The following is a 27409-nucleotide window of genomic DNA, read 5'->3' as shown; positions in this document are numbered from 1 at the left end:
CTCACCTCGCAGAGTCTTCATATGCTGTACGGCCATTCTCAGCACAGTCAGCTTGTCCAGTTTCCGAGACATGGCGTTACATGTGGGCACCAAAGACGCCAACTCGTCGATGAAGCTGTTCATTTTGTCTCTGCGCCTCTTCTCGATCTGGCTGTGTGCCTCCCTGGAATCAGAAGACATGTTATTACACAGGAGGTCTTCGGACTTGCAAATGGCGATGCTTATCATCGTACTTCAGCATGCCAGCTGCTGTCAAACTACAACTCCCAGCATGCTCCATTCACTTCCATGGAAGTTCCAAGAACAGCAGAGCAAGTATGCATGCTGGGAGTTGTAGTTTGACAACAGCTGCAGAGCCGAAGATTGCTGACCCCTGATCTAGGACAATCAAGTTTAATCCTCACACCCCCGGTAATGAGCTGCCCCCATGCCACAAAATAGTTGTGATTTCTGCGACATTCGGATCCCAGCATAGAGTACAAACTTACCGCGCATTTTTTATCCGACCTTCTGCGTATTCTAACCTGGAAGAACAAAACAACCGTGTCAGTGAGCGTCTTACACAACCAGAGGAGTAGTTTAGGTAGAAAACACATTTTTATTGTTTGTTGTTCTATGAATGCAGCTGCAGGGTAAAGCATGGAGGTTTACATTGTTACACACCTTCCACATTCAGTGAAATTTATCAAAAATGCAATTTTCATGTACAAGTTTAAAAAAATAAAAATAAAAAAAATTCAAGGTTATCCAGCTTTATTAAAGATTTACAAAAAAAAAACAAAAAACCCACGCTTCCTATAAAACAGTGTAAAGCTGAGCTTAGTGCAACCTTAAGTCATTTTACTGTACTCACATCCCGTGAGGATCGTCCTTGTCGGTGTCCATGCCTTCTCCATGGCTAAACAGGGAAAGAGAAGGAAAGTGAATTTGTCATTTACTGCAGTGTTCAAGGGTTGTAGAAGATTACAAAGAAAAAATTATCTTTTTTTTTTTTTAATTTTTATTTATTTTACAGTGCCACACCTGTCCATAGGTGACAATACCAAATGCAGAAGCGGAATTGCAATACCAAGCACAGCCACTATACAATGTACGGCGCTGTACTTGATATTCAGGGAAGAGACTGCCGTGCTCAACCATCTTATCTATGGGCTCCGAGGTGCCGAATCTCCACCAATCACATATTGATGTTCGGTATACAAACCCCTTTAAGTAACTTGTATTTTTTTTCTTGATTTTAGCCACAAGCCTCGGTGGCAACAATGGGGATTATTATCAGATCACGAGGTTGTCAAAGGGCACGTTCACATAGCAATTGTCGGAGAAGAGGTCAGGTGTAGAGATCAGCGAGTACTATTTGAAACTCCCGTTTCGAATAGCACGCACCCATAGGAATGAATGGACGCAGGGGGTTAAGCGGCCGACTTCCGGCAAAGTCTGCGTGCCGGCTGCTTCCATTCATTCCTATGGGTGCGTGGTATTCGAAATGGCCGTTTTGAATAGTACTTGCTCATCTCTAGTCAGGTGGCATTATCTTCTTCTGCCTGATCTTGCCACCACTGAAACCATAGTGCGGCTCCTCACGCTAAGCCCCATTGTATGAGGCTCATGTACGCTAACTGGCGCCAAAAACCTGAAGCTCAGGCTTGGTTTTCTGCCCAGTAATTTTGGAGCAATCAAAAGGGTCCCTGTGTGAACATACCCCAGACAGGTGAAGAGGAAGAACAAAGATACAGCCAGGAATAGTCAATCCCGAGCTCAGGGTCACGAATAGGAAACAAAGGGGGAAAAAAATATCAAAAATATACTTACTCAAAAGAAAAGCCGTCGAGCCTAGAGGAAAAGAAGAAAAATTAAAATATAAGTATCAGTACATCACGTCAGGCATATTTTTTTTTCCCCAAGAGTGTAACCACAAATAATACTAACAATGTACTGTCCCCTTCACAAGCAGGAAGGAGGTCTACCATGTAATACTACACTTCACCAGCAGTGGCCACTGTAGGGCAAATTCTCAAGCCGATTATTCAATCAATACTTTAAAGGGAGCCTGTTAAGTCCTCATGGGGAAGGGGTTTAGTGTCCCATATAGACCTATCCATGCCCATAACACACATACTTCCCTGGAGAGGAGTCTGAAGAGTTGCTGCGGACTCATCTCTGGTGCTTTTGGTGCCTGCGCAGTTCTTCAGTGAAGCTATGGACGTATACCTCTGCGACACTGCGCCCGAGGTTCTGAGCATGTGCACTGAGGGCGAGCTATACGGTCAAGAAAAATCTACAGTCGGATATAACGCCGAGTCCAACTTGCTGTTAACACGAATAAACTAAGGAGCAGATGACGGTGCGAGTGCCATTACCAGGGGCAAGAGAGCCAAAAATGGAGACACAAGGCTGGGTCAGGTGGAGCCATATTTCTGTTGCACCATATTGTTGGGAGGGGGAAGGATTTAGTGCAAGCAGCAGCGCCAGAGGAGCTTGTCCTGTATGTGTTGGGGGGTGGTGAAGGCATCAATTGTATAATGGCCACCCTAAAGGTTTATGTTGTTCTAGCTGGGACATACATTTCAGAAGAGAACTCAATGGAAACAACAGTGAACGGCATTAACAAAAAAAAAGTTAAAAAAAAAAAAAATCCCTTTGATCTTGTCTCCATGTGCCAGCTTTGCTCTATGCCGCCCATGGACACTAGCGCTGAGGTCTATGAGCGGCACGTCTTACAGTTCAGATCACTCATGTATATCTACAAACTACACACGAAAAACAAAAAAAACCCACGACACTGTAGTTGCTATGGAAACCTCAGAAAAACATAATGAAAATGCGTGTTCTGCAGCCTATAAACTGCGCCATAAGTGTCAATCAGCCGGAGCTTTCTAGGGAAAACATGATGAATAATCTATCAAATCAGAAAGTTCTGGCGTCTTAAGTCAGCTGGTAAATTATAAGAGGAAAAAAAAAAGAAACTCACGACTTATTAAAGAAAGAAAAAAAAAAAAAAAAAGCTTATAGACAATGAAAAGATGTGGACTAGATTTGAGGAGGGGGCTGAAATGCATGACAGCAGCTTTACAGAGGCTATACATGGTACACCCTCCTGAAGACAAGGTTTGGGGGGGAGGGGGGGACTGGGGAAAGTCTGGTGAAATAAAAAAAAGTGACCAGCAATCCGCCCCCTTGTCTCCTACGTTGCATGTTACAGAGTCCTGTGCACAGGAGCAAAGAGAGAGTGCACAGGATACTGAAGGAAGGAGAGACGGACGGAAGGAAGGAGAGACTGAAAGAAGGAAGGAAGGAGAGATGGAAGGAAGGAGAGACGGAAGGAAGGAAGGAGAGACTGAAAGAAGGAAGGAAGGAGAGATGGAAGGAAGGAGAGACGGAAGGAAGGAAGGAAGGAAGGAAGGAGAGATGGAAAGAAGGAAGGAGAGACGGATGGAAGGAAGGAGAGACGGACGGAAGGAAGGAGAGACTGAAAGAAGGAAGGAAGGAGAGACGGAAGGAAGGTGAGTTGGACGGAAGGAGAGATGGAAAGAAGGAAGGAGAGACAGATGGAAGGAAGGAGAGACAGATGGAAGGAAGGAGAGACGGATGGAAGGAAGGGAGAGACAGAAAGAAGGAAAGGAAAGAAGGAAGGAAGGGAGGGAGAGACGGAAGAGAAAGAAAGAAGGAAAGGATTAGACAGAAAGAAAGAAAAGACGAAAGGGAAAACAAAAGAAAGAAAGAAGTGAAAGACAGACAGAAGAAAGGAAAGAGACAGACAGACAAACAGACAGACAGAAAGAAAGAGACAGCGTAAGATACGGACAATAATATGCGCCCTGGGATGATATAATGTGACAGTGACCTTCAGTGAGATAACACCTCTAATCTGTATATGGCTGCAGTTATATAAACAGGATCTTATGGAGGCTGCGGCTGAGCAGCACTGCCAGACCGAAGAAGAGGCTAAAAGAAAAAAACTAAAGGGAAACTAAATAAATATTTTCTTTCTTGTTCTTACAAATAATAAGCCGACATTGTGGCCACAAAACTGCAGGAAAGACACTTTTCCCCCCCGAATGCACATGAGGATCCGGCTCTGGGTTCGGGAACTCAGGATTTACCCTCAGTCTATTATAAAACTGCTTGCTGTGTGTGAATAAAGCCAAGGTAGCTTTCAAACCTCAATTTTCTATGTGGACCTGAGCATCTAACACCAGAAAGATGGTCATAGTATATCCCCATGTACAGTATATCCCTCTAGAATAACAGGATACATGACCTCGGGCTGTAGGTCACCCCAAATTATTTCCTATTTAATAACTAGTGATCTTATCTGTCCAGTGCTTCGCTTATATATTGTCAGATCGCAGCCAGAGAGTGCGGCGACCACATTACTGGAGGCCCTGCTCCTTGATACAGATTTGCTGTATACAACCATATATATGTCTGTCTATGTATTTGCACCCTTGAGATCACTTCATACACAGAACGTGTCCAGTGATTGGATTTTGCAGGACAATCCGGCCAGTAAAGGATTATATAACTACATAGTGACCTTCAGTGAGATAACACCTCTAATCTGTATATGTGCTGCAGTTATATAAACAGGATCTTATGGAACAAGTGCGAGATATACGAGGTGGGGGTGGGGGAAGAAGCTGAAACAGCTACCTGGGTTATGTTACATCTTTAGTAAAACTGGGGATTTTTAGAAGAACGAAGCCGTCTGGGGAAACCATATATATCGTACAGTATGTGTAGTGGGCACAGGGTGGCGCTATAGGCTGAAGGGCTAGCAATAAGTGTACCAGGTTTCAGCAAGTTTTGGCACTCTGGCTGCTGTAAAACACGCACTTCTGTGGAAGTTCCAAGAAAAGCAGAGAAACACACACTGGGACTTGTAGTTCCACAACACATGTAGTGCCAAAAGGTTGGCAACCCCCGATCTATATTGATTTACAGATTACAAATACTGGGGTATATAATCTGTCAAGGAATAAACTGGCATATAGACTCTGCACAGTAAGGAATGTGAGCATTGCATTGCATCCACGTGTATGGGGAGCGGGGTGAGAAAGTTGTATGTAAAAGTGTAGTGCAGCTTAAAGGGATTGTCCAGGATTAGAAAATCTTTCTAAAACAGCGCCACACCTATCCCTAGGTTGTGTTTGGTACTGCAGCACAGTCCTATTCACTTCAATACCAGATGGGACAGGCAAGGCACTATTTTTGGATGTTATTTGAATCGTGGACAACCCCTTTAAATAATGTAAAGCATTCCCTTCCCGCTATAGTTGTTCTGCGTTCCTACTAATAAGGAATCATTTTCCATAAAATCTGTTGCATAGAAAACAGCTCTATACTTCATCAGACTATAGACATATAACATATACCATGCACATATGCACACATGTTCTGGAGAGCGTACATCACAAGGACGCCACTTACTGATAGTCCGTTAGGCTCCCCTTCCTCTTGCGGTTGCACTCCATCCCGCTTGTGCTGAGCGAGCTAGATATGAGGTCAGTCGGACCCGAGGAGATGAAGTCACTAATAGTCGACGTGATATCCATTCTTTGGTCAGCCATTGGAACATCTACAGGAGAGGAAAGCGAGAGCGAATATGTGAAGAAAGCAGCGGCATGTCATAGGTAGGGGATCGGGAGGGCTGGAGGAGAGGAGGGCCGGAGCGCCCCTTATACAACACACAGGCCGGGGTATGGCATTACATTATATCCTCTTCATCTCCTGCTTTTGAAAGCTGCTCCATGTTATATGATACGTATGATCAGGTTATATAATGGGGGGACATAATACAAGACACTTACCTATAAGATTCTGACTTGGTGAAGGTGAAGCCACAGATGTGAACACTTTTTTTTTTTTTTTGCTTGAAGGCTTGTGATGCCGGTCACCTGCTGATCATGGTCTCCGTCGGCGGTCACTCACTGAAATGGGGATTAAAGAGAAGGAAAGTGAGATCTGGTGACGTTTTGGATAACGCTGGCCAAACAAAACGTGACTGATGACACCCACATAAATAAAAGGCACCCCTAGGTATCTTATAGCTGTTAGTGTTTATGGGATCTAAAGACAACCTCAGAGCTAAAATCTGAAATGTGCAGGGCTACAGCAGAGAAAGCCGCTCGCTCTGGAGGCCTTGGTGTACCCCATATTACAGAGAATGCTGCTCGCTCTACAAGTTTTGGTGTGCCCCATATTACCGAGAAAGGGGTTCGCTTTGTGCCCCATACTACTGAGAAAGCAGCTTGCTCTGGAGGCCTTGCTATGGTCCATATTACAGAGAAAGCCGCTCGCTCTGGAGGTCTTGGTATGGTCCATATTACAGAGAAAGCCGCTCGCTCTGGAGGTCTTGGTATGGTCCATATTACAGAGAAAGCCGCTTGCTCTGGAGACCTTGGTGTGGTCCTAAGTTGCACTGTCTCCCACTGCATGATGAGTGCTAGCTATTACTATATTTCCCGGCCAGCAGAGTCTCCCCATTATGGTGTATAGCAGGGCTCAGCAATCTTTGTGACCCTACAACTCCCAGCATGCATCACTTCCTCTACTGCTCTTGGACTCACACTAGGAGTTGTACTTCCACAGCAGCCGGAGCAGACACTGAACAAGCAGGGACTCATTTTTTTTAGTATAGAAATGATCTCATTATTATTACAAAGCTCATAAGTATGAAGAACTTCTCATGGCCAGGAAGGGCCAGTGAACGGCAGACAATCGCATGAACCCAAAATACATAGGGTAAGGCCCGGTTCACATCTGGGTTCAGGCCATTCCGTTCCCCCATCCGCCTGACAAATGCGGAGAGAAAAGTCCTGCAAGCATTTTTCTCTGCACGTTTTTCGTGCAGAAACCACACGGACCCCATTATAATCTAAGACATTCGCCGATTTCCTTAGGTAACCACTTTTTAATGCAGATAGGTTTCCGTTAGGGAAGGGGGGGGGTCTCCGAACAGATACGCAAGCTCATATGTGAACCGAGCCCGAGCCAAGCAGAAAGATCTCTCGGACGCACCAAGCAAGTTAACCTGTGAAAAACCCTCCTAAAATAAGCCACTACAGCAATTCCAAGAGACAATGGAGGAAATTAAGACTGGCGTTTCGTATGCCAGTCCTTAACCATTCTGTGGCTCCAGCCTCTTAATAATTCAGGTGCACCTCAGGAGGTCTCGAGCACCAGCACTGACATCAATACCAGTCAGTTTTCTGGTGCGAGTTCTAGCAAATCTGTGGGTGTCCTGTTGTAAAAAAAAAACCAAAAAAAAAATCCATGCACCAAAGCCCCTGCACACCTATATCAGAAAATTGGCTTATCTTGTTTCTAACTTGGTAAAAGTCTCCTTGATAAAGCTTAACAGATGGGCATCTTCCCGGGCTCCTGACTCCTCCTGCATGACCTGCCCCAGTAATCCGCAAGATTTTTTTTTTTTTCCACCCCTTATTTAGGAAGGTGGATAACGCGGCTGCCAAGAGGATTTAACTCTGTGACCTACGATTTGCAGGGCGACCTCATGTACTAAAGAAGTTGGAGCAGCCCCAAGGAGGCCGTTCGTTCCTCCAGCTCCATCCTCCGCACCTAGCATCCAATCTGCATTAGGTAAATTTCTCGGGCCCTATTTTTACTCTCCTGTCGCTCGGTAAACACAAGGCCATTCCCCGCTCTCGTGTTGGCCTGGTTACAGCATTGGCACAGGAATACCGATGATGTCTGTTTTACATTAGTCTTCTCATTCCTCGGAAAACTGCACAAAGAAAGAATTTCTGTAAATGCTAAAATGTCACAAACAGGGAAACCGGAGATCGATCTCATCTGTGGCAACGACTGAGCCCTAGAATTTCTGGTTGTCGTTCCAAGTCGATAGTAGAGGACATATGTTGCGCTTGTGTACTGTACAAGACCATGGTCACAAAAGTTCACATCGTTTTCTATGACTTTGCAGAGTAAAAAAAAATTACATCAAAGAAAAACCCCCCAAAGCGCAGCGTTTATGTCTATTATGTCACATAGCAAATGAATAGGACTGAGCTGCAATACCCAACACCGCCACTATAGAATGTAGGGTGCTGTGCTTGGTATTGGCTGCAGTGATCACCCAAACACTGTGGCCTCTTTAAAGGGATCCTATCAGTCAGACACACTTTTTTGTAGCTACCACGTTGGAATAGCCTTAAGAAAGGCTATTCGTCTCCTACCTTTTATCGTCTTCTCCGCGCCGCCGTTCGCCTACAATCCCGGTTCTTGTCGGTATGCAAATGAGCTCTCTTGCAGGACTGGGGGCGGGCCCAAGCGCTCAGACAGCACTGGGGGCGTCCCCAATGCTGCGAGAGAACTCTCTCCAGCGCAGCCTCCATCTTCAGCAGCGTCCTCTTCAGAGTCTTCTTCCGGCGGTGGCTTGTAACTTCTAGGCCTCGGGCAGAGAAGACTGAGCATGCCCACAGGCCACGAGAAAATGGCCACTTACAATACTGTGAAAGCGGCCATCTTCTCGTGGCCTGTGGGCATGCGCAGTCTGCTCTGCCCGAGGCCTAGAAGTTACAAGCCACCGCTGGAAGAAGACGCTGAAGAAGATGGAGGAGAGTTCTCTCGCAGCATTGGGGACGCCCCCAGTGCTGTCTGAGTGCTGGGGCCTGCCCCCAGTGCTGCGAGAGAGCTCATTTGCATACCAACAAGAACCAGGATATCTAAGAAACAGCAGGGCAGAGAACACGACGAAAGGTAGGAGACAAATAGCCTTTCTAAGGCTATTCCAACGTGGTACCTACAAAAAAGTGTGTGACTGATAGGATCTCTTTGAATAGCAGATCGGAGGGGGCGCCAGGTATCAGCCCATCCACCCACTGCTGCAAGACAACTAATTTGCATACAGAAGAAAACCCGGATTTCTACCCAACGGCGGCGCGGTGAACACATCTAAAGGTAGGAGAAGAATAGCCTCTCTTAAGGCTATTCCGACGTATTAGGGAGAAAAAAAAAAAAAAAGAGGGTATTCAATGATAGGATCCCTTTAAGCAACACTCAAGGCAACTTGGACAAAACATCATGCCAAAATCTGCACCTGACAATGATTTTAGCAGATCTGCTTACCAACAGGAAATGGCTCCATCTTGCTGCATTTTCTTCTGGCCTTGGACTTATACATGATTTATTTAGAGTTTGGTTTTTTTATATTATTTGTATATTTTTCCAATTATTCTTTATATTATTTGGATACTTTTCCAATTGCTTTGCATATTATTTCTATAATTTTTCCAGTTCTTTCACATGTTCCTTCTTTTACATTCAATAGGCTCCAACAATACAATATAAATGAAAGACAAAGAACTCTGCTTTATTAGAATTGTCTGGAAAATCTCTTGTGTCCTCCAGGGGGACAAAGCTCATGTACTGCCAAACCAAAAATGGCAAGAGAAAAATCAAAAAGAAAGGAAAAAAGAAAAAAGTATCAATATCCAGTGAGTGGTTTATAATATTTATGCACTGTATGTTGAAGAAATGTATTCACAACTGTCCCTGCGCAGGAGAAGCTTGCTGACTAGTTTCCACAATATAGGGGTGGGTGAAAATTGGGGGCTCGTCCGGGACAGACTAAGAATGACTAGGGATCCTGCGGACATTGGGGAAAAAAAGGTGTTTTTTTTTTTTTTTTGTAGGGTGGTGGGGGGTGGAACACAAGCAAGCAACAGTGGCCGCTACCCTAGGACATGTCAAGTCTGCTTAAAGACTCAATGTACCAAAAGACTGGGGCAAAGGCCAGGCTATACTATATCAAACTGAAAAGTACTTTAGGAGGAAGTCTACCCGGTGCAGCAGTGTACCTTTAAGACTTAAATTAAGAAATATGAAAGAATACAACATGGAGATGGCTTCCTTAATGGGGTTGTCAAGGGAGTTTTAATTTTACTAACTTAATCTGAGTTTTGCTATTCTTTTCATCATAATGGACCTGGGTGTATTGGGTTGTTTGCAGCAACTAGCAACCATTTCCATGGTCAATCTACTTCCTCCCCCATTTTTACAGGCCCCTTTAGTACAGGTAACAATCTGGGAAAATGGGAGAAGAGGTGGAGTGACCCAAGACTGCAACAAAAATAAAACTCCCTGGACAATTCCTTTAAGAAAACTGGTTTAGTTCCTCAGTCTTTTCCTGTCTATCTCATCATTCCTTACATCTGACAGCCTCTCCATCCACTCCTCCCTGACATAGCTGATAACAGACAGCAATTAACTATTTCACTGCACAGCAGATAGACACTGAATCATAAGTCTCAGAGGGTAGAGGCCAAAAGGCTGCAGGGTGCACGGATTGCAAATCTCTGCCTTTTGCTGCCGCCAGTCACATGACTGTCCTAACTGCATGATTAAGGCAATCATGTGCACGCTAACACCTCTCCAAGCGAATCAAGGTCACAGCAAAAAAGTAGGTCAACTGACTCAGCTAAGACACCCGGCACAATCAGGACCTAGATACACAGGAAGCAGCCACCGTCCTCACGTTATACAACACAGCTCCCTCCACCTGCACCCACACAACTCCTCTATCCAGTGCCCACCAGCACATCCAGAATCAATGCGGAGGTGAAGAATGGGAGAAGTAATAACCAGATCTGAAATTCAGTATGTCTATACACTGTAGAGAGGATAGAATCTATTTATCTATTTCTAATATACAGACCCCCTCCCAAATAAATGGTGGCAGTGCTAAAAATCAGGTAGTTTATGCTTCAGCACGTTACACAGACAAAGGTATAACATCTCCTCTTATTCCTGGTCCCCAGCATGGAATCCCTTTAAATTGTGGTTCTCAGCATGGATCCCCCCCTCCTTTTCTAATCCCTCACAAGGTCTACCCCCCTCACTCCCAGCTCCCCAGCAGCCCCCCCCCCATCCTCATATTCCTGGCTCCCCAGCATGACCCCCCTTCTCCTCACATCCCTGGCTCCCCAGCATGAACCCCCCTTTCCTCTCAAACTCCTGGCTCCCCAGCATGAACCCCCCTTTCCTCTCACACTCCTGGCTCCCCAGCATGAACCCCCATTTCCTCTCACACTCCTGGCTCCCCAGCATGAACCCCCCTTTCCTCTCACACTCCTGGCTCCCCAGCATGAACCCCCCCTTTCCTCTCACACTCCTGGCTCCCCAGCATGAACCCCCCTATCCTCTCACACTCCTGGCTCCCCATCGTGAACTCCCCCCCCCATCCTCTGCACATTCGAGTGCACCCAGACATAGCCCGTTTTGAAGTGTGGTTTATACATGAAACCAGTACCTTTTATGACCCAGTTCCCAACACTGTTGTATACTGCAGTGACATGCACCCTCTGCTCCAGAGTGATGCTGGTGACTCTTGCTCCTGTCTGTACGATACGGTCAGAAGTGCTGTGTCCATGCAAGTCCAACGTGGGGTCTTTCCAAAAGGGGTTTCCAATGAAAAATTTGCTCCTACAAGTGGTCATTGCTCAGATAAGAGGGTGGTCTGCTCATGTAGAGGTGGCTTCTGCAGACTATAACGGGAGGAAAATCTGGCGGGGAGGTTCTGTATATAACATTTCCTGAGAACTCCATATTTGACAATATTGTCACATACAGTATGTATCACTCAGCAATGCCAGTTATGAGCTGCTAAAAACAGTAAGAAACCGGCTCGACCTGCTACCCGCTGCCAGCTGTGAGATATTTATGAAGCCTTGTAAAGCATCGGCTGCAGACGCTGCTATTTTTGATGGCGCGGCATATGGCGAACTCGGACAATTTTAATCTCAACGCACCTATTAACGAGATACTCCGACTAAGAGGAGCAACATACAATAACATGGTCAAGGCCCTTTAAGTAAGGCTAAACGCTAGTGAGCGGAGATAAGAGGCACAGAGCTGTCACCACCTCCACCAACTTTAGCTCTCTCCATCCTTTAATAGCTCCTCCGCAGATTTCGGCAAAGCTGGAATTTTATTTCTATTCCCCACCATTCCTGAGCAATCTAGAACTTAGTTTTGGTGCCTGATAGGCTAACTAGACTCTCTAATATCAAGGAAGTGCAAGTCAGAGCTCCAATCACAGTTGAGAATCGTATCCCCCCGCCTGACATCACCCACTGGTCATTAGGAAGTCTAGTTAGCATATCAGGCACCAAAACTAACTGCAGTGATTGCTCAGGAACGGTGGGAGTTGGAGAGAAGATTCTAACTACACTGGAATCAGTAGAGGGGCGGCAAATAAAGGATGAAAAGAATGAGCTAATGAGGTAGTGAAATGTTTAGTAGGCCAGTAAATCAAAATGTGTGTGTTAACTTAAGGACGACATTGATAGTGCACTACTGCAGATCAGTGAAAGGTTAAAATCGCTTAAAGGGGTATTCCAGAGTTAAAAACAGATCTCAATATCAAAATTAACCATCACAATGTAGAGACTTCAGCTAAAATTCAAAACAATTCCTTTCCTCGAGTCTCACCAGGGTGGCGATCCTGTCGTTACTGCCATATCCTGCTGTAGTTCATTCACTACTATCTGTCTGCAACACCGCAGTGCCGTTACCGATACGAGGTATATAGTTTAGGGTTAAAAGCCCATTAAATATCCTGTTAACTTTGTCTACAGAGGAGTTTGGTCAATAGGAGGAGTAGGAGTGTGACGTATAGGAATATTTGAAAGCTCTAGAAGAGTGCGAGGGAGACAGGAGTGAATGTATCACACCGAGGATGTCACACCAGACACGGCACAAGTCACAATTACCAGTTTACACCGGAAGCACAGGAACAGAAAAAGTGGTACAACGCTCACATAGGAGGGTGAACTGAATCACACAATTCATGTACAGTTATATTCATGTACATAGGAGGCAGTATTATAGTAGTTATATTCTTGTACATAGGAGGCAGTATTATAGTAGTTATATTCTTGTACATAGGAGGTAGTATTATAGTAGTTATATTCTTGTACATAGGAGGTAGTATTATAGTAGTTATATTCTTGTACATAGGAGCAGTATTATAGTAGTTATATTCTTGTACATAGGAGGTAGTATTATAGTAGTTATATTCTTGTACATAGGAGCAGTATTATAGTAGTTATATTCTTGTACATAGGAGGTAGTATTATAGTAGTTATATTCTTGTACATAGGAGCAGTATTATAGTAGTTATATTCTTGTACATAGGGGGCAGTATTATAGTAGTTATATTCTTGTACATAGGAGCAGTATTATAGTAGTTATATTCATGTACATAGGAGGTAGTATTATAGTAGTTATATTCTTGTACATAGGAGTAGTATTATAGTAGTTATATTCTTGTACATAGGGGGCAGTATTATAGTAGTTATATTCTTGTACATAGGAGGTAGTATTATAGTAGTTATATTCTTGTACATAGGGGGCAGTATTATAGTAGTTATATTCTTGTACATAGGAGCAGTATTATAGTAGTTATATTCTTGTACATAGGAGCAGTATTATAGTAGTTATATTCTTGTACATAGGAGCAGTATTATAGTAGTTATATTCTTGTACATAGGAGTAGTATTATAGTAGTTATATTCTTGTACATAGGAGTAGTATTATAGTAGTTATATTCTTGTACATAGGGGGTAGTATTATAGTAGTTATGTTCATACAAAGGAACAATATTATAGTATATATAAAATAAAATCAATAAAATCAAATAATATTTGTTGGTGGGCATCGACAGCCAGGTCCTGCACAGATCAGCTATATATGCCTGCTTTCGACACCTATGCTATACACAGCACTGATCCACCAGCAGTTGGCTCTGTGCACAGTGGTTGGGCGCTGGTACTGCACCTTAGCTCCCGCTGAATTCATAACCAGCAAAGTAGACACAAGATGTATTGATAAGGATCAAGTGACTGAGTTCCAAGCCACCTATAATAGGTGGCAAATATATATATATATATATATATATATATATATCTATATCTATATTATAAAAATGAATCTCTGTCTGTCTGTTCTCTATTGCAAACCAAAGACTGTACCGATCTTCACCAAATTTGGTACAGAGATACTTCAGGTATCCGGGAAGGTTTAAGACGAGACTCCAACTCGCTCGGACGTACTGTTGCGGAGATACAGCATTCCAAACACAATGCCCCCCCCCCTTAGCCAATACAAACCTGCAAGTCTTTCATTCATATTCCAACTGCAATACACACAGTCACTCCACATGCACAATACAAGACTGATATCCAAACTGAGATACACGCATCAGAGGATTAGATACACAGATCAGAACACAGTATCACACGCCAGAGGATTAGATACACGCATCTGCACACAGTCCTACACACCAGAGCATAAGAGAAGCACGTCTGCACACAGTACCACACGCCGTAGGATTAGATACGCGCCTCTTCACACAATACCACATAGGTGAGGATTAGATACCTGCGTCTGCACACAGTACCACATGGGGCAGGATTAGATACATGCCTCTGCACACAATACCACACGCCAGAGGATTAGATACGCGTGTTTACAGACAGTACCACATGCCGTAAGATTAGATACCCACGTCTGCACACAGTTTCACTTGCCGGAGGATTAGATACGTGCCTCTTCACACAATACCACACGAGGGAGGATTAGATATGTGCATCTGCACACAGTACCACACCAACAAGGATTAGATACTTGCGTCTAAACACAGTACTACACGGGGAAGGATTAGATACAGCTTTACTCCAGGTATCCATAACAACTGATCACAGGTTTTTCACTGATATCCAAAATGAGATACACATAATCACATGACGCTTATGGACATACACACAAACCACATACAAAATACACCAGTGCAAAACTGGACAATTTTTATGGGGCCACTACACAAACATAACATGTAATATACCCGTGCGAAGCCGGGTCCTCCAGCTAATATATATGTTAGAAATCACATTAATGGTGACACAGATGATCTGGGAATGAGATTACCGCAAATATCCCATGTTCTGGTCTAGACAATGAAAACAAGTTTGTGTACAGGTCTGGCTCAGATTAGACGTTGCACAACCATCAGATACCGAATAACCGCTCTAAAATCTCAGGAGAAAACTCAATACCAAAAGGTTGTACAAAGAAAAATCAGACGAATTTCAGAGCCAAGTTTCGCCGTACGGGACTCATCACCAGGAAAGTGTGAACAGTTTGCACTCAATTTTAATTAATTCCTCCAATGCCTCAGACAACACACAGGTTTACTTGTAGTCTGTTACTACGGAGACACACAGGTCTGCACTGGAGCTTTATACACAATAATAGAATTTTGGGCATAGATTCCTTATAAAAATCAGTTCTATTTAAAGGGGTTATGCCACAAAAATTACTTCTCCTTATTAGAGATGAGCGAGTACTGTTTGGATCAGCCGATCCGAACAGCACGCTCGCATAGAAATGAATGGACGTAGCTGGCACGCGGGGGGTTAAGCGGCCGGCCGCCGTCAAAGCGGAAGTAGCAGGTGCATCCATTCATTTCTATGGAGCATGCTGTTCGGATCGGCTGAGCCGAACAGTACTCGCTCATCTCTGCTCCTTACTAATGAGCCAATGATCGATAGGTGTCTGACTACTGAGACCCCCAGCAATTCAGAGAATGGGGGTGGTTTGTACCCCGATTCTGAACATGGAGGTGGATACGAAATACAGTTCCTCGTTGAATTACTTTCAATGGGTGTGGCCTGTACTTCAACCACTTATGGTGCTCCCCTTGAAGTGACCAAAGCAGAGGCACATGTTTTGCAATCCCGCCCTCAGGATCGGCGGTGGTCTCAATGGCCCACACCCTTTCTGATCAGCAATTTATCCCCTATCCTATGTCTAAGGAATAAATAAATTCTTGCAGTATAGCCCCCCCTGAATGCACAAATAGATCACACATTTCTCCACTTTAGTCAGATTTTTTTTTACCCACCAAACAGCTTAGATTTTGGGACATTTTGTGCACTGGTTTGCGGTACTATGTTTTTGTTCCTTCTCCCACTGTATCTCAGACTTAACAGTGATCAGACAGGATTTTCAGACGTGTTACAGGGGATATAGGTCAACGAGGCTGGGACTGCCAGTCAGTCTACCTGCCATGTATAGCCCATCTTATTCACCATCGTTGCAGCAGTTAATCGGGCGAGCCAGTGGTACATTGTATCCGAGCCAAACGCTGATTATAATAATGAGTCTGACATTTACTGCACATCGTCCCCCATGAATCATCATCTGCAGCCTGTACGCTGTTCTGCAAGACGACGACAGCCGGGATGGATTCCCAAATCAAGTGAAAATCTGCAGAGCAACACAACACAACACTGCAACATCTGATTTAAAAGGCGAACTCCCATGACCTCTGTGGACTCCTCCTAAATAATACACTCATCTAAAGACTACAGCAACTACCGTAGCCGCCCTCTCCCTTCAATTCGACATGGCCAATCCCTTTATGCCAGGGGTTTTGAGAGAAAACAGAGGAGTCTGGCCACAGCTACTCCCCTGTCTCCATGTAGAACACGTGCATGCTTAGTGGAGTATGCATGTGTATAGGAGATTGTGAGAGACTGATTTTTCTGCTGACAACCATCCTAGGTGTATAATCGGCCTTATTCTAATACAACATTTTAATATTTCCTTGAACAGCTTTGTAAGGTGCTCATAGGCTACAGACGTCCAGTCCTAACCCTGCAAAGGCGTTTACATGCAGCCATTTCCAGTCTGGTTTCGAACCATGTGATAGGAGGGCGCACTCTGGCCCCGGGGTGATCCAATCACATGACCCAACACAACAGGGAAGTTTCTCCAAGCTGTTCGGATCAATAGCACAGTCATGAAATAAATCTGTCACATGTGAATGTACCCCCAAGGCAAGTCCATAGACCTGTGCCGTAAAGTGGGTGCTGCGATTTCTGGATGCCATGTTGCCTAGAACCACATGACTTCCTGTCTATGTGACCACCATCTCCGTAGTCACAGGAAGAAGACTCTGCGGGCAGCGCTATACGGCCATCATCACTCAGGTAGGAAGACGAACATGCAAGTTAGAAAGCAAGGAAAATGTTGCGTGCAATTGGTTTCCCAAGAGGGATGGTTTATGGCGCTGTGATGTGACAAATGGACGAGTCCTTTACAAAGTAATGAATAATTATTTGGTGCTGAGTTGAACAAGCAGTGTAATATTTGGTTTGTCGCCAAGCAACTCATCCAGATCTATATGTGGTTGGAGAGACCTGGATTAGTCACCCACATTTAGATGCACTAGAAACACCGTGTGCAAAATCTATAATGGTAGAGAGGATGCAAGATGACGTCTGCTCCCAGGTGTGCTACACAGCAGGTATAGGTCCCTGTAACCGCTCTAGATGTAGATATATCTATCTAATATTTAATAGAAGAGGTGACATGCCAGGAAGAGGGGGGAGGCCAAAAACAAAAGGAGAAGACATGTGAAGGCCTAAGATTTAAAGTCCTGAGCAGCAGAAAGGGAAAAAGAGGGGGGGGGGGAATCCATGTTGGTGACTAGGAACAAGAGGGAAACGATACTGAGTATGGAGTGGGCAACCTTGGCTCTGCAGCTGTTGCAAAACTACAACTCCCAGCATGCATACTGGCTCTGCTGTTCTTGGAACTCCCGAGGAAGTGAATGGAGCATGCTGGGAGTTGGAGTTTCACAGCAGCTGGAGAGCCGAAGGTTCCCCACCCCTGATTTAAAGGGATACCATGTTGTGAGCCAGAAATGTGAGAGGGAGCCATACCAAGATCACTTATGTGCAAATCCAGGTGGTTGGTTTACTTACACACACACTCACTACCCTGCTAGAGTTCTACTTTAAAGAGCATTTCATTGCCTTCATTCTTTTTTTGCACACTCTTCACATTTAGGCGGTTGCAGGTTATCATAATGGATGTAGCAGTCACTGAGCGACCATCAGCACAATGTGGCTGGCACTCGGACCGCTCTGCACACACTGCCATTGTTTCGGAGCAGGGTCTGGCCGCTGCGCTCGCTCTGAAGACTCATTTGCCTATTCCTACGGCCGGGTAATCAATTCCAGACTGTCAGGAGATGGAACGTTTAATCACTATTCATGATACGCAGTTGCCGCCGGTTGCCAGGTAACTACTAATACAGTAATATTAATTTTGGTGCACAAGTGTTTTTCCAGAGAATCACCGGAGGCCCCGCGAGCCAAACTAAGCCCTGGATTTATCCAGGAGACAGTCGTCCTGAAAAATAGAGAGTCAGATAAGGGAGCCCCAAGTGCTGGAAACAAAGATTAAGGTAATGGCAGCGTAACTTATTTATCGGCGTCAGGGAGCGGCCGCGTGTTATCCGTATCGCCGCTCGGCTGGAGATAACTAAGTAATGATTTTTATTTTTTATCTGACATTCCTCATTGTAAATGATCCGCGTAAAATATTCAGGACGGAGATGTATTGTACTTATCCCGATTTAGATAGTGGAGTTATTTTATTTTCTATCAGGCGATTGAAATTTTTACATTTGAACTGTGAGATTTTGGGATCTCAAATGGATCCCTGGACTGGGGGAGGGGGGGGGGGGATCATTTAGTACATGAACAGATTTTTTAATCAAAGTGGTAGCCATGAAATTAAAAAAATCATTTTCTGTTTTTTTTTTTTTTTTTTAGTTTTTATTTGGAGTCACAGTTGGTAACTTTTTTGGACCCCAAATTTGGGGTTGGGTCACTACTTTGATCCGATCCCTGACCACTCCCTGGGTCTGGTTTAAGGAATATGACAGATATCAAAGTAGTGACCCGACCCCAAATGTTGCAGCTGTCAATCTGAACGATCATCTATGGGACATGCTGGGAATTATGAACGATCAATGGAGGCCACACCGAGCAACTTATATCCAGAACCAAAAATCCCAAGAATCTTTAGGCCCCATGTACACAGGACAATCCCAGATATCAGCTGGATTTCCCGGTCCAAACTGATTCAGGAGACAGGACTCCTTGCAACCAAGTGACCTACAATACTCGGGAGTCCCTGCAGCTTCATGTGCTTCACAGTATATAGCCCTGGGCAGGAGAGGTCCAAGGAGGACCCCAGCACCCCAGATCCCTATGGCACAAAAGTACAGAAATGAACAGATCTAGATGAACGACTTGTAGGGTGCCCAAGTGGGCGACCCATCAGAATGTAGATACCTTGCTAGTAGAATATTGCAGATATACAAGGATGTAAGCACAACAGGTGATGTGACCAGAACAATCCCTGGGCTTACTCCGCACACTTCCTATAATAATCTGCAAGTCTACTAGGAAAACATGGGCAGGACGGGAACAGGAGCAGAATAAGGAAGCAATGCTACCAGGTATCCAGCTGCAGCCCGGGAGCCAAGCACAAGCAGGGGCGCTGCAGCCCGGGAGCCAAGCACAACATGGCAGATCTTATTATGGATCTTCATTTTATTCTTTTGTGCAAACACCCAAGGGCAGAAGAAACACAGGAGCAGGAAGTAACTGGTTATTATATATATAGATTGGTGACAAGGTCTCTGGTTACAAAGACACTAGTTAAAGGAGTTTTCCAGGAACTTAAATCTTCATGGCCCATTAATATGTGATCGGTATTGGTAGAATCCAGGACCCCGGCCAATTCAGAGGAGTACTGTGGCTTCTAACACTAGAGATGAGCGAGTATATTTGATTGAATACCTCCCCTGCATAGTTATTGGTGTAAAAAAGCAACAGGGAAGGTGGGGGGGGGGCATTGAATTTTTACTGCGTTTACCACGTGGTATTCGTCCGATTATACCAATAACTATGCAGGGGAGGTATTCGATCAAATATACTCGCTCATCTCTGAATACTAATTTTGTAGTGCCTGAGCCTCGTATTGCGACCCGAATGGGACTGAGTTGCTGCAGGTGATCGATGAATGCAACGCCAGGCGCTGTGGCCTCCTCAATCTGTGGGGGTGGCCGGGTGCGATACGGATGACCTATCCTAACAATATATATTAGTATTGGCTATATACTTGCCATTGCTTCAATAACCACTTTTGGCTGCACCGTGCGAATCCAGCCTGACGCAACCGTTCCAGAAACTCTACAAATCTGGGATTATTGTATTTGCTGCATGTGTTATATGAGGTGCAGATACATCACCACCTCTCAGCGACAATCTACACAAGAGAAAGATTTAAGAATAAACCCCGTGTGAAGTGAACAATAGAGACGCATTGTTTTCGGTACGAGCAGTGACATCACCGCGGAGGGGGCTGCGGTAGATTGGATTTTCTTTTCATTGTGAGATTGTTTCAAATGTGACATCGACAACACAAATGTCTCCTACTCACAGCCGCCTTTTATAAGCCCAAGAGAGGGAAAAAAACAAAACAAACCTTGCAGCGGTGAGTCACCTTTCCGTTAATAACGCCGCGGGTTCACGCACGGAATTAAAGACCTAGTGGGAGCGCAGTCAGATTTTGCAGCGATGGGAGAAAGAAATATCAATTCTCTCTCTGCATCGCCTCTGAATGTGAAGAAGGAGACTTTTATGTAAGACGGATGACAGCGCCTCGCCCACGGTCTCACATTAACCTACTGACCTAGATGTTTCTCTCAGAGAGAGACACTGGCACAACGTAAGAGGCAGTGATGAGATCTCACGTCTGATAGTAAAGGATGAAGAAGGAAAGAAAACATCATCTGAACCATGTGCCAAAGCAAAGTAGTGGACGTGGAACTCGGCCAATGGTCTCCAACATGGTGGTGAAACTACAACTCCCAACATGCTCTGCACCAGGGCAGGGCCAAACATTGCAAGGTCCGACAGATCCCATCCACATACAGCAAATACTGTGGTCACGGGGGTTAACGCACAGTGGACAGTCACATGTGGCCGTGGCCTCAGCGAGCGTTCACACTGTGTAATCCGGAGTAGAATTTGGGGCGCCAAATTTATTAGTGTCTGATGGATGATGATAAATCTGTATTATTGGACTGTGGAGACCAATTTTACATCTAATGGTGGGCTTAGTTTACAACAAAAATGTGTTCAAACTTTGGCCCACCCTCAATATTACTACTAAGCCACATCCCTCTGTACAGGCCACACCCCATGTTTCTGCTAAGCCCCTCCCCCTGTACAGGCCACACCCCATGTGGCTTAACAGAAACATTTCCATCTGTACAGACCACACCCCGTATTTCTACTAAGCCACACCCCATATTTGTGCTAAGCCACATCCCTCTCTGTACAGACCACACCCCAAATTTCTAAGCCACATCCCTCTCTGTACAGGCCACACCCCATGTTTTGTAAAAGTCATAAAACCATCTCTGAAAAACTTGATAATTGTGACCTTCGACACGTGCGGAATCCAGTAAATTCAGAATTTGGCACTGAATGAGACAAATTCTGCCTCAAAAATCAGCTCCAAATTCTGCCTGAAACCAGCCTCCATTCATTTCAATGGGATTCAGATGCTTTTTCCTCTAGCAGATTCCACCCAATAACTCCCATTGAAGAAGCAGACAATACCGCCTCTCAGGTGCAGATTTTGATGCAGAATTTGGACAACCGTAAAACTCAGCTTCAAATTGCCAAAGCTAAATTTTTCAGCTAGGAAAATACTCTCCATATGAACTGCCTCTTAGGCAGTGACCTGGCGCCAATCACACCAGAATTCTGGCACATTTTTCTGAGTTAATATCCACCATTCCACTCATATGGGTAGACAAGGCCTCAGTCCTATCTTGTCACTAGGTGATAAGTCACAATCTGCAAACTGCATACAGTTTTATCACTGCAATCAATGGGTACACTGTATTCAGTGAACAGGTTGCAGGTAGATACAACTGTGTCACTGAGCTCTGTCTTTGGGAGCTGTGTATGGGTAAGTTCACATGGAGTTTTTTTAGTCAGGGTTTTAAGGCAGTATCCGCCTCAAAACCCTGACCAAAAAGATGGATCCCAAAGGGAGCCGCTCAAGTCTCAGCCGGAAGAAACGTCTCCCGGAAAAAATAAGCGAGGTGCTCATTCTTCAGGCCAAGTCGTCTCGCGATTCAGCCTGAAGACACTCCCACTTCTGGACTAGGCCCATTCATTGGGCCTAATCCGGAGCAGAGTGCGAGTCTGGATGCCATGCAGTGCACTAGCTTTCAGTCGCAGCTACCTGGTTTTTAGATCGGAACCTGAGGTGGCCTCCGCCTCAGGTTCCGCTCCAAAAAAGCCAGTGTGAACGTACCCTAATACAAGACCAGAACGCCAACCAATACAGAGAGAAATTACAACATTATACAGGACAGAAATTAAATGTGAAACATTCACCATAAACATGGATGAAATTTTCTACAAGGGTCTAATCTACATTGCTTCAATTAATCACAATTTAAAAAAAACCTCTGATGCAATTAAAAGTCTTCTTAAAGGGGTTTTTAAGGAGTTACATATTGATGACAATATCACATCACTTGGGGTCTGACACCCAGGACCCCCACAGATTAGCACCACTTCCAGTTCGGAGGCGAGTGATGTCAGGTTTACTATCCTGTAATTTGTTTGCTGCTCAGTCTCATTCAAATGAAAGTGGCTAAGCTGCAATACCAAGCACGACCACTATACAATGTACAGTGCTGGGCGAAGTGACTACAGTACATGAATGACAGGTCATCAATATGTGATGGTTGGGAGCCCAACAACCAGGTCCCCTGTGCCGATAGCATGATGTTCGCAGTCACATGGTACAGAAGCAGCTCAGTCCCATTCAAGTGACTAAGACCAAGCTGCAATATCAAGCACAGTCTATTATGTAGTCTATGTATGGTGGTGCGTTAGCAAAGAGTCTACAGCGCTTATCAGGACAGAGCAACTGCTTCAGCCAGCTGATCTGTGGAGGTCCCAAATGTCACATCCCCACCAATGACATATCCCAAGGATAAACACAAAATAAATCTGCAGCACCATCAAAAGTTCTAACAATAGAATTTCATCAAGAGCAATTATATTAAATATGGAAAGATAAGAAATTCTGCACAAACCCGATCACATGCTCTAAGGAGGGGACAACAAAAAAACAACAACACAAACATATCCGAGGCTGCGTGCCAATAATAATCAATAAGATTTATAGTCCAAACCTGGCACACCAGCGCTGCCCAATGCCAAGGCCAGAGATAAGCAGCGACAACAAAAATAAACAGATCCAGAGGGCAAATATTTAACCAAATCACTGCTGACAAGACGGCGACTATTTCCTGCAAGTGGAAAGAAACAGAATCCCGGATTAATCCATTAACAAATCAGGTGAATGGCGCACGTAGAAAGAAACCGAGGGCGATCCTCGTAAGGAAATAAAAGCCCTCGTTCTGCCCCCCCTATAAAAAAAAACATTAAATAAATGGAAAACAATAATAAACTTATCTATCAAGAGGCGACTCCAATAATGTGTTATACATCTATAACCCCCCCCCATATAACACTAAGAGGGGGCGATTTGTATCCTTAGGTGTCCCCCATCAAAGGATCTACAGTGACAAATGGTCAACTAAGTAACACCAGAAAACATACGCAACTTAAAGGGATCATCTTCTATACTGATGACTGATACTAGGAGAAGTCATCAATGTGATTGGTGAGGTCTGACACCCAGTACCCCACACGATCAGTTGATTGAAGAGACCCCTTTACTGAATACCGAAAAAAGCGCCATACATTGTATAGTGGCGGAGTTGGAATTGCAGCTCAGCCCCATTAAGGAGGCATTCACACGGAGGAAGTTGGCGCTGATTCTGGCACGATAACTCGTGGCAGAATCAACACTGAAAAAAAGACTCCCATTGATTTCAATGGGTTCCGCGCGAAAAACAGAACCCACTGAAGTCAATAGGAGTCTTTTTCAGCATTGATTCTGCCGCGAGTTGTCGCATATTTTTTTTGAACACCCCCCATAGGTAAGGGCTTCATATCTCGCTGTTAAAAATGCAACTCGGGTTAGAGCTATACATTGTGCAGAATTAAACTGCATGGCAATGGCGACTCCATCAAGTGAACGCAGTCACGTAAGAATCCCAAACCTGATGGATTCCCTGCCACAGCAAATCACAACATGACCGCGTTTATTTCCGTTACTTGCTACCCCGCAGTATTTCTCCATGCAATGTGCGTTGCGGCCACCAGATAGTCATAGACTAAAGATGGCAAAAGCTTGGAGATCAGCTGGCAGTCAGGGACGGTAACCAGCAGGTCACAAGGCAGCCACATTGGCTACCATCAGTTCGAAGCAGCAGTGAAACATTGTAACCTTATGTTACGGCCGTATCTCGCATTAGGGCACATAGCGCAGTTTTTGGTGCAGCATTTAAGAGTCACCTGTAATATTAACAGTTAGGCCTACACGGCGATGGCCGCCACTCCTGTCATGTGACCAGATTGCTGCATCGCCCTTTATATTCTTCATCACTGTAAGCGTCAGGTTACGATTTTGGGGAACTGTGATTTTCCGTTCCAAAAAGAATCAGATTGTGAGCCCCATATAGGGATCACGATGTCCAATTTTTTCCCCCCATCAGTATGTTTTTGTAATATGGGAGGAAATCTACCCAAACACGGGGAGAACATACAAACTCCTTGCAGATGTTGTTCCAGACGGGATTCAAACCCAAGACTCCAGCGCTGCAAGGCTGCAGTGCTAACCACTGAGCCACCCTGCTCAATATTTTTGTGATAAGAAGCGCCCTCGGCCCGCAACGCAACTCCCGTCACATACATTAGTCACAGAATAATGACACGGTGATCTGAGGTCACGTAATGGGAGTAACCGTGTAACCCTGAACCACAAACCACATCAAAACCGCACACCGTTTTTACCGCATCTTGTGAACGCACACTTAGACCAATGCAGGTATTTTTACCATCAGCCAACGAAACATCATCATGGAGATAGCGAGGTAAATTTTGGCTAGAACAACATGTTACTATATATTATATACAAACATCATGTGACTCATCGGACACAGCGTTTCGTGATAACGGTGATCACATGACGTTCTAAATGGGGTAAATCTAGGAAACATTTGGCGTCCACGAGACGTCAGCGCCACCATTTATAAATACGAATAACATGCGAATCACTGGCTGTAGTGAATACAGATTTGTCACCCACCTAGAGGGGGCAGATATCAGGGCACACAAACATCTGTCAGGGGCCCCCAGACAGCTGATACCAGAGAGCACAGGCTCTGCCCTAATAATAACCCAGCAATTAGCACATCAGTCAGCGTGACGGTAACGCAGCCACAAAGCGCATTAGCCCCCTGCCCCCAAGAGCTTGCACTCTAGCAGCAGGCCCCTCCCCCACTACCACCAGCCAGGTGGGCCAGCACGGACCGGTCCACAGCCGGGGCTCATCCCCGTCACTCACCCGTCAGCCGCACACACCGAGCTCCTCACACAAACAGCCGCGTCCGTGACCTACTTTCTGCCCTCACTAAATGTCGCACCACTAACCTACTTTTCAGCCAATGACGTTCGCCGGCTCCACGGGTGTCCATGCCAACCAATCAGAGCGCCCCCTGTCAACAGCCAGCCAGTGAACGCTGTTGCTTGAAAGACGTCCCGCCCTCCTGCGCCAGTGGCGGCGGCGTCCAATCAGAAGCGCTCCTTGAATAGAGGATGGAGGCTTGAGGCGGCCATGTTGGTGGTGGCGAACGGTATTGCCATACTAGTTGTGGAGTTGTGGCAGCGGTTTGGATTGTTTACACTGTGCGGCTGGGGAGGTGATGGAGAGTGACTGTATACAGGGAGGGCTCACAGTGGGATTCTGGGAGAGATTTCTGAAGTCATCTGGATACATTTACTATGTGGATTGGGTTAGCTGCATTTAGTAACCAGGGAGTAAAACCACAGCCAATCCTTCCAACTTTCAGAGAATACCAAGAGGCAAAACCTCATTAGGTGTAATAAGCCAAGACTAACTCCGCCCATGCTTACTTTAACTCCTCCCAATTCCACTCAATCCCTTTGTGCCCCCACACAGTATAACATAACATCTCATGAGTGGTATAAAAAAAAAAAAAAAAAAAAAAAAATATTATATATATATATATATATATATATATACACACACCACTGGTCTACATACAATGTAATGTCCACCTTGTGGCCCTCATACTGTATTATGGTCCCATTGTATGTAATGTATGTATACAGTGACTGTACCAGCAGAATAGTGAGCGCAGCTCTGGAGTACAATACAGGATGTAACTCAGGGTCAGTACAGGATAAGTAATGTAATGTATGTACACAGTGACTGCACCAGCAGAATAGTGAGTGCAGCTCTGGAGTATAATACAGGATGTAACTCAGGATCAGTACAGGATAAGTAATGTAATGTATGTACACAGTGACTGTACCAGCAGAATAGTGAGCGCAGCTCTGGAGTATAGTACAGGATGTAACTCAGGGTCAGTACAGGATAAGTAATGTAATGTATGTACACAGTGACTGTACCAGCAGAATAGTGAGCGCAGCTCTGGAGTATAATACAGGATGTAACTCGGGATCAGTACAGGATAAGTAATGTAATGTATGTACACAGTGACTGCACCAGCAGACTAGTGAGCGCCGCTCTGAAGTATACAGAGTGAATCTTAAAGGAGCTGTCCAAGATTACATATTGATGGCTCATCTGACAGCTGATCTCTACAGAGGGTACATGGAGCTGGAAGCAGATAAGTGAGTCAGTATAAGTAACAGTGATATTACAAAGCCACGCTAGGTTTACACTAGTGTATGCCTTTCCATTATTCTGATGCGTCAGGAGAAAATCAAGGGATAGGTGGATGGACCCCATTAATTATAATGGGATCTGGCGGGTGTCTGTTCTTTAAAACAGAAACAAAAGTCAGACTTGCAGGACATTTTCGGCTGGTTATTTTGCACATATAGTGCAACAGAGACTCCAACGCAAATGTAAATGTAGCCTGACTGTTTATATAGAATAGTGGAGTCAAAGGTGGATAGATAAATAGTGATTGGAGGGTCTGTGCATAGACAGATAGTTATATGGAGAGATCAGAAATTCAGGTTCTTTCATTTCCATATAGATCTGCCCACTACATGAATGAACTCTCAATCTGAGCTATCATGACTCACATCTGCCATCATGTGGTGTATTTGGTTAACTACACACAATGCGATAAAAAAACAAAAAAAAAAACAAAAAAAAAAAACACACACACACCAACCACTTGCATGCAGCTCATTGTGGGAGTTAAAGCTTTACAAAATAGTTTGTAAGGCTATATAATCCTGCCAGTATCAGCCACAAGAATGGAAACCCCCAGAAGTAAAAAAAGAGGGACCCTTCAGCTCTCCTTACATGTCTTTCAGTAAACTGTTATCCTATTAATATTATAAATGTGAAAGTTTGGGTGTTT

The 27409-nt window shown here is 44.7% G+C and overlaps 1 protein-coding gene across 1 annotated transcript in view; it reads right to left on the bottom strand.

Annotated features, from left to right (window-relative positions):
- BMAL1 (basic helix-loop-helix ARNT like 1) overlaps window positions 1–25472 on the bottom strand; it is a 36301-nt gene extending 10829 nt beyond the window's left edge. The window contains exons 1-7 of the mRNA XM_075281295.1: window positions 25393–25472; window positions 5811–5930; window positions 5431–5578; window positions 1813–1833; window positions 854–898; window positions 489–524; window positions 6–163 (exon numbers count right to left, since the gene is read on the bottom strand). Of these exons, the coding sequence (XP_075137396.1) occupies window positions 6–163; window positions 489–524; window positions 854–898; window positions 1813–1833; window positions 5431–5570 (400 nt within the window). The 5' untranslated portion in view covers window positions 5571–5578; window positions 5811–5930; window positions 25393–25472. The remainder of the gene's footprint in view (window positions 1–5; window positions 164–488; window positions 525–853; window positions 899–1812; window positions 1834–5430; window positions 5579–5810; window positions 5931–25392) is intronic.
- Window positions 25473–27409: the final 1937 nt, after the last annotated feature.

This window comes from Leptodactylus fuscus, chromosome 7 (genome assembly GCF_031893055.1).
Source record: "Leptodactylus fuscus isolate aLepFus1 chromosome 7, aLepFus1.hap2, whole genome shotgun sequence".
Classification (NCBI taxonomy): domain Eukaryota; kingdom Metazoa; phylum Chordata; class Amphibia; order Anura; family Leptodactylidae; genus Leptodactylus; species Leptodactylus fuscus.
This window is presented reverse-complemented; position numbering and strand designations above follow the sequence as displayed.